Source organism: Clupea harengus, chromosome 14, assembly GCF_900700415.2.
Source record: "Clupea harengus chromosome 14, Ch_v2.0.2, whole genome shotgun sequence".
NCBI lineage: Eukaryota > Metazoa > Chordata > Actinopteri > Clupeiformes > Clupeidae > Clupea > Clupea harengus.
Genome location: NC_045165.1, coordinates 17,310,392 through 17,318,761, shown reverse-complemented (window position 1 = coordinate 17,318,761; position 8,370 = coordinate 17,310,392). Strand labels below are relative to the sequence as shown.

The window sequence follows — 8,370 nt, the reverse complement described above, 5'->3', positions numbered from 1 at the left end:
GGGGGGGGGGGGGGGCTTGGGGGGTAGGAAAGGATGAGGGGGGGGTGATGGGGGGGGGGGGGGGGGGGGGTTAGAACCTCCCCAGTACCACTCACTGCAGCACAGGCTCCACGCAAGTAGGTCACTGCTACGGGATGGGCGGGGGAGGGGAGAGAGGGGGCTGCGTCGGGAGCCCAAATGCACCCTGGGTAAATCACTGCGGATGCAAGAGGGAGGTGCAGAAGAGGAGAGAAAAAAAAAATAATAAAAAAATACAGAGAACCCCCACCAGAGCCTTTATTCAGTGTTGCTTTGAGTTCACTAAGTTCACATTGGAAGCTTGAGGCATGTATGTGTGTAAAAGTGAAAGTGTGTGTGTGCGTGTGTATAAATGATGAATGTGTGCATGTGTGTGTCTTAGTGAGTGTGTGTGTGGATTAATGAGTGTTTGTTTATTAGTGTGTGTGTATGAATAAGTGTGCGTGTATGTCATGAGCAGGTGTGTTACCTGAGCACACCTCCTGGTAGTTGGCATTGGGTGTGGAGCCGCCGGCGTAGCCCACCTGGGTGGAGAAGACACCCTTAGATTTCCAGAAGCGTCGCTCTGCCCCCCAGAAACAGCCCATGCCTGGCCAATCAGATCAGAGAAATAATACATGGATGCTACGTCACAGAATAGAGCCAGCCACAGATACACGTACTGTATGTTTGCGCACGGCACGGCACACACACACACATTCACACACACACACACACAAAAAACAAATACACAGACAATCACACACACACACACACACACACACGTACACATATGTTTGAGGACACGATGAGCTGAAACTCACCAAACATGATCGTCTCCATGCCCTCAGGGAAGGGCTCTACGGTTGAGTTTCCATTGACTGCATGCTTCGCTACAGAAAGACAGAGACAGAGGAGAGAGAGCACAAAATGTCACAAATAATAATAAATGTGCATTTTATTGCATTTGTGTGAGTGTGTGTGTGTGTGTGTGTGTGTGTGTGTTTATGAGAAGGCAGAAGCACAAGGGGGCGCAATTCCAAAAGCACGTTTAAATCCCTGACAGACAGTCAGTCTCTGTTTAGTTCTGCCCAGGTAACTGAGCCTGTGTGTGTACGTGTGCACGTGTGTGTGTGTGTGTGCGTGTGTGCATGTGTGTGTGTATCTGTTGGGTGTGGATTAGTGCAGCTTTGCCTGGCCTGCTCTGGATGAGAGGGATCGGGGGAGGGGGGGAGGGGGGGTGTTGCTGATGGTGGTGGTGGTGGTGGAGGAGACTGTATATCGGGAGACACTTAGAAGATTAAATTGCGTTAACCCAGCCATTCAGCCCCCCTGTCTTCCTGCCCCCACAGATGACGACACATCAATCGCCTACCCACAATCCCCTCTGCCATCTGGGGCCGAAAAACACTCGGAAACGGGGCACGGCGGGTCGGCCACATCACAGGTGAACTCTGTGACTCCACTGATTTGCGGTTGCAGATTGGCTTGGGGTTGAAGCGTGCGCACTCTCTCTCTCTCTCTCCATCTCTCTCTCTCTCTCTCCATCTCTCTCTCTCTCCATCTCTCTCTCTCTCTCCATCTCTCTCTCCATCTCCATCTCTCTCTCCATCTCCATCTCCATCTCTCTCTCTCTCTATCTCTGCCACGCGGCCTAGCGCCAAACTGTGCCAAATTGGAATTAAAATGCTACAAAGGAAAGAAAAAGCCACACAGATGTGAGTGCTGGATTAGGACTAAGAAGACTGAAGTGATTTACTGGCTAAAGCTCCACTGGCTAAGGTCTAGTGGTTTACACAGTGCACTAATATTAGTATGTTGACAAAGACGCCATACATGCAAACAAGCGTGCATAGCACACACTAACACACAAACACACACACAGACTCAGTTCAAAACAGAATGGCAGACTTTCCTTGCTTTGTTTAATCTCCTGACTTTAGATTGAATGTGAAATTGAGCTGAATGCTGAGAGGTGTAAACTCGACCGCGGAAGCGGTCTGGCTGTCAAACAAGGAGTGCCGCTTGTCATGCCCGGGGCGACGTGATTGGAACAAATGGTCAGACAGAACCAAACTCAGCGGACAGTCCGAGGGGCATCGTAAAACCTGAAGGCCACCATGCATGGAAAAAACACATCTTTACCGGTGCGTGCCAGCTAAGCATATCAGGACATAAATCACAGCAAGCTAAACAACACACTGACAAACACACACACACTCTCACAGGCATGCACACACACAGCTTCCTGGGCACCCTAAACCCTGTGCCAGTTCGCTCCGTGTACAAGCAGACCAGCTGGCATTGATGCTGGCATGAAGTCTGGGCACGAGCTCTTTGGTAGTTTGTGCCAAAGCAACTTTTTCCTTCTTCTAAAAAAGATGTTTTGAGTGGAATACAATTGGAAAGAAGAAGTTGATGAAACTGGACAGAGAGTGAGTGGAGAGGGCAAAGTGTGTGTGTGTGTGTGTGTGTGTGTGTGTGTGTGTGTGTGTGTGTGTGTATGTGTGTGTGTGTGTGTGATTAGCAACAGATGACAGAGGCAGAGGGACGGAGCGGCTCGTTTGGTCGTTTCACACCACGATGCCTTTGGGCGGCAGATGAATGCTCCATCCACCCATCCAAAAACCAGAGTGGAGGGAAAAAAACAAACAAACAGAAAGAAAGAAAGAGGGAGGAAGAGAGAGGAGGAGAGAGGGAAAAAGAAAGGGAGAGAGAAAGAAAAAAAAACCTTAGCCTGTCCAAGAACACGCCGACACATACCAGCATCAACAGGAGTCAGATCCATGCCAACCTGCTGGATCACACCCTCTCTCTCTCTCTCTCTCTCTCTCTCTCTCTCTCTCTCTCTCTCTCTCTCTCTCTCTCTCTTTCCCTCTGTCTCTCTTTCTTTCACCCCCCCATCTTTTTCTCAATTCTCCCTTCTCCTCCCTCTGACTTTCCATCGTGCCGTCCTCTCTCTCCCACCCTCTCTTACCAACACACACACACACACACACACACACACACACACACACACACACACACACACACACACACACACACACACACACACACACACACACACACACACACACACACACACACACACACACACACACACTTGCCTATGCATACCGACCTCTACTGTGGGTATCTCTCCTGCGGAGTGGGAGCGCTGGCATTGGTCCAGACAGTGCCAGGCTGGCTCCTTCCATCCAGCCCACTATTCTCCTGCCAGCGCCGCCCTCACCACAAACACAACACCTTACAAATCGCTTCGCCAGAAAAGGGACAGGGTGAATGTCCCACAGAAATAAAAGAAAGGAGTAGAGGGAGAAAAGAAAGGAGTGGCCACAGCCCAACCAACTGAGGAAGGAAAAAAGAAACAGTGTGGGGAAAAATAAAGAGCGGGTTGGATATTTTTTTTTTCTTTTCTTTCTTGGTCGAAACTTTGGAGAAATAAAAAGGCGTTCCGTTTGGGATTTGTGGTGCAGCAGTGGAGGAGGGAGGAAAGAAAAGGCATCCGGCGTGAGGGATTCAAAACACCTTTTGTTGGCTCCGTTTCTGAAGCATAAAAGGACCCAAACCGACCTGCAGCATTTTCCCCCACAGCTGCCCCGAACAGCAATAATAACGACCACCTCCCACCGTGGCTCACGCTTTGTGTATACGCAAATTCCCTGATTGGTTTTATCGAAACAGACCGGCGGTTTCTGTGTTGGCACTGAACAGGTCTCATTCGTCGCTGGTCGTCCGCCATCTTGCTTTCTGGCTTTCTTTGCCACCTGTATGGACTCCTTATGGGCACACATATTGGAGCCAGGTCCCGGAGATGCCCACCTGATGCCCACCTGACCAAACAGGTTCAGTGCCCCACCTCTCTCTACGCTGCCAGCACACACTGCCAGGGGCTTGCCAATCAACATGGTCGTACAAGCAAATGCATCACTGCAAAGGATCATGGGGAAAAAAGGAATCTGATGTCTTGAAACCTGGGGGCAGGGCTGGGGGGTAAACTAGGATTATTGTTGGATTTGGAAGAAGATAAATGCAGGAGTCTGTCTTGGACACTACTATGCTTCTAAATGTTTATATCGAAATGGTTTTGATATTGTGGACGGTGTGTAAGGATTCTTATGTGGAGTTCATGAAGAGCACAGATTTAAGCATGCTCTGTTTCACTCCAAAACAAAGGCAAAGGCAAAACAAAAGCAAAATGGGTTATGCCACATTTGACATGCAGGTTAAATACCTTTCACTGGGTCATCTCAATCATCTCAATCATTATGTTATCATATCATTTTGTTGACCAAGAAACCACATCTAAGGTCTGGACCTCCAGTTTTAGCACGTGGAAGCAAGATGTAGGAAACAGTAAGATTAAGAGCCGACGAGTGACACGATAAACACAGAGAACAACAGGTCACCTGCAGAGCACTCAGCCCATGGGGCGGTGAAGTCACATGCTCCCACTTGTCCTCGGAGAGAAAAAGGGTCGGAACAAGAACCGTTCAAGTATTTACCCTCTGCCTTCTATTCAGCACTGTATCCAAGCAACTATTTCCGGTTGCTTTGGAGAGGACTCCCGTCAACTAGCCTCTCCTTTTCCTCCTCGGTTACAGTAACCAAGATGGAGCTAACCAAGGAATTCCTCCTGCGTTTCAAAGCAGCGACACCTACAGGCCCTCCTGACACAACCACAAAAGCAAGACAAGATAAGGATTAAAAGTGGGCTGCACACTGTCTACTTTACCAAATGATTGCAAATGGGGCACACATATGCCAATAATAACAAACAGGCAGCATAGTGGATCTGTCTAAAAGTGAAGGGTTAATAAAGAGAAAGAGAGAGTTTGTCTAAATAGGATTTAGTGTAGGCAAATATGGATTCCATATGGAGATCACATTAGGCATAATAGCAATATTACTGTGGAGGATGCACAGGCTAGGCATTCACACATGCCTAGCCTGTGCATACTCCATAGTAATATTGCGATTATATGTGCCTTTTCAGTTGAAAGTTGCTTTCATCATTCAGTCATTCAGTGGTTGAGGTTTCTGCATGTTCACTGCACTAAGTATTTCATCATCCTCCTTTGAAGAGGAGCAGACCGGTCATGCAGGTTTGTGTCTCCTGCAACTTCCTCTACCAAATAACACAAACACTTGTCTTACACTGAGGTAGAACAGCACCTAAGACAGACCTAAAGACCCAAGGAGAAGGGTTGAAGTGTGTCGAGAATAGCTTCTACATGACCTCTGAACCCAGAGGACTCATTCTATGGTTGCCATGGTGGCCCAACCCTCCAACCGCCGTGCAGTGTCCCCGAGCTGCTGCGACAGACGGTACGGGAATATATGAGGAAGGCGGAGCTTTCAAGCGCATAATGCACAGATGGGCCCCTGGACACAGGACATGACAACGGCAGGAGAGGAGGAGAGAGGAGAGGAGAGGAGAGAGGAAAGGATGAGAGGAGGAAAGGAGAGGAGGAGAGAGGAGAGGAGGAAAGAAGAGGAGGAGAGAGGAGAGGAGAAGAGAGGAGAGGAGAGGAAAGGAGAGGAGAGGAGAGGAGAGGAGAGGAGGAAAGGAGACGAGGAGAGGTGGAAAGGAGAGGAAGAGAGAGTAGAAAAGGGAGGAGAGCAGTGAAGAGAGGACAGAAGGAGAGGTGAGATGGGAGAAGAGTGGAGGGGAGAGTGAACAAGAGAGAGCAGAGGAGAGAAGAAGAAAGAAGAGAGGAGAGCAGTGAAGATAGGAGAGGAGGAGAGGAGAGAAGAATGGAAGGAGAGAGAGGAGGCAGGGAGAAAAGAGGAGAGAGGAAAGGAGAGGAGAGGAGGGGAGAAGGAAGGAGAGATGACTGGAGGGGAGAGGAGTAGAGGAAGGGAGGGGAGAGGAGAGGAGAGGAGAGAAAAGAAAGAGAAGAAGAGAAAAGGAGAAGGGAGCCAGGGGCCACCTGAGGAAAACATGTGCCCGGAGGGCCCTTGTGGACCCCCCCCCCCCCCCCCCAACACAGAAACAAAGGCCAAAAAACAAAACAATCAACAGCGAGAGATTTACATCATGTCCTTCAGCAGGCACTTCTATCCAGTGACTTTGAAATGTGGCAACTTACGACAAGCAAAACTCACAATTACGAGGAAAAACACTGAGAGGAAGGTGCTGGAAAGAAGCCTTTCCCCAGTTTCAGCGACTCAAATTGAAGTAAGGGTAGAAGACCTAGAGGAGCAAAGGAGAGGAGATGCAAGTGGGAGCTGGGATGGAGAGCTCCTCCAAAAAGGCCATGTTTTCTGGGAGACCCCCATCCCGTTAAATGTTTGGCGCTCTGTGTGGGGCTCACAGATAGTTTGTTGTTAGTTTGACAGTTTGTGGTTTATTCTAGCAAAAAGAGAGGAAGAATAAGAGTCAAGAGCTCTGGCGTGAGGAGGCGAGCTGTAAGAGGGCCTCAAACTGAGAGAATAAAGAATTAAAGCCACAAAGCCTAAAAACTAAGAGAGAAAAAAAGCATAAAGAGCATAAAAAAACAGAAGAAAAAGAATGAGAGTCATAAAGCGTGTGGGTCTGAAGAAGGCTTTGATTTGGGCGCTCGAGTAGAATTTCAGCGTGTGGATGACACTCTTCCCATAATGCCTGCTAATTCTTCAAATACATATCTCTAACAGAGGCCTGGCCAGCAGAGATCACAAACAAGCACATCAGAAGAAGACACTATGCTAAATGAGGAACATTTTAAACTGCAGCCGGCATCCACCACAATGGAGGCCTACTACAATAGCTGCTCAGCTTTCAGTCTAAATCAGTGCTATCCTGCTCATGTTGTGATCATCCCACACTCGAAATCTGGCTCCATGTGTCACAGAACTGAGACATATGCCATCGCCCGTGACAAGAAACAATATTGGTAGCTAAACCGGTTTTGGATAAGGAAACGGCTGCCCATGGTCCAGGCCTACTGATTAAATCTGCTTTCGATCTTATCTTTTTATTGTCTATGCAACCTCATGAATGTGCCATAACAATAGAGTTTTATTTAGTGTTTTGCGGCGACACGTTAGTTATTCAGCAGTCCCCTCCAACTAAAAAATAGCACATCATTATTTTAATGATGACCAGTTATAAAAGGCATCAAATGCTTTTGAAAGCATGGATAGTTCACATTGATTTCAATTGTGCTTTAGTTCTCCATGTAAAGAATACAATCGCGTAATTCCATTCTTAACTCGATGAAGGGATGCTTACTGTAGAATAGATCTCTCAACGACCTGGCGGAAGAAAACAGGCTATGGAATCTGGCCCTGATCTACGTACAGTCAGGCCATTCACACCATAAGATGGCATCTGGGACAGTGGCATTCATATATAAAGTCATACTATGACAGCCTTCTGTTCATTCATGTACTGTCTATTTTTGGACATCTTAAGCTTTTTTTGCCTCATCACTTGCCCTTGTCTTGTACATCACTTGTTACACCACCCTCCCAAAACGAGGATTAAAAACACCCCTGGGGTTTCACTCGGACAGTAAATTGAATGCCTATGTCATTAGTGTAACAACAGGGTTTGAAGTATAAAGAAAGCTTTACACTCGAATATTAGGGCCAGACTTGCGTCAGACAGCTACATTAGTTAAAGGAGTTATGTAACTCGCTGCTTTCACGTGACTATGTTGATGTTTTGATTGTGAAAAAGATTCATTTTGACCAGGGGTTCTCACCAGACCGTTATTAATAGGCGTACCATGCCCTGCAATTACTGGATACACCTTCTTTGCTGTTGCCTGAACTTGCCATTTCTTATGTTTACAGTCATACGCCCAGGCATGTGGCACAGAGTTTTAGGAGAAAAGGGATTTACCTGCCACGAATATTTTCTCCGCCCTGCCTTTCAGGGACCTCTCTTTCGTGGGTAACTCTGTCTTGTGCGCCATACTACAAATTGCGAGCGACACGCAGAGCGAAAGATATGCGAGAGAGGTTTGAGCTCCACTGAACATCAACAAACATGGCTTCCGTGTAGCCATTCCCTTCGCGTTGCTTTCGCGCTGCGTGTTGGAGGAGTGGAGGCGCATGGGAGGAGTGGAACGGCAGCGAATCGCTAACTGCATGAATATTCATCAGGCACGAACGACGTCGCGGACTGAATATTAACTAGGTAGAGGTTAATATGACTTTGGCACAAAAGCCGACTGAGCAGTATGTGCGGCAGAGAAATTAAATTAAAATAAATATCCACATTAAGATCGCCGTTCGGCATGTAAATTAACTTACACCCCCATTGCACCGGCTGTGCATTAGAGCATTGTGTCTGTGTGGGTAGCAGGTGAATTTCTTTGTTCATTTTTTCAACGCAATGAATTAACGTAGGGACAATGTCTGAGCTCCAAACGAATTTACCTC

The 8,370-nt window shown here is 47.7% G+C and overlaps 1 protein-coding gene across 2 annotated transcripts in view; it reads right to left on the bottom strand.

Moving 5' to 3' along the window:
* Positions 1-8,028, bottom strand: part of si:ch1073-358c10.1 (peptide methionine sulfoxide reductase MsrA 1) — a 34,605-nt gene extending 26,577 nt beyond the window's left edge. Inside the window, exons 1-3 of one of the 2 annotated variants that reach the window (XM_042709826.1) lie at positions 7,829-8,028; positions 822-890; positions 488-607 (exon numbers count right to left, since the gene is read on the bottom strand). In XM_042709826.1, coding sequence (XP_042565760.1) covers positions 488-607; positions 822-890; positions 7,829-7,994 — 355 coding nt within the window. In that variant the 5' untranslated portion in view covers positions 7,995-8,028. Of the gene's footprint in view, positions 1-487; positions 608-821; positions 891-1,372; positions 1,407-7,828 lie in introns of those variants that run through there. The other variant, XM_042709827.1, reaches the window with a different exon arrangement.
* Between the last annotated feature and the right edge of the window lie 342 nt (positions 8,029-8,370).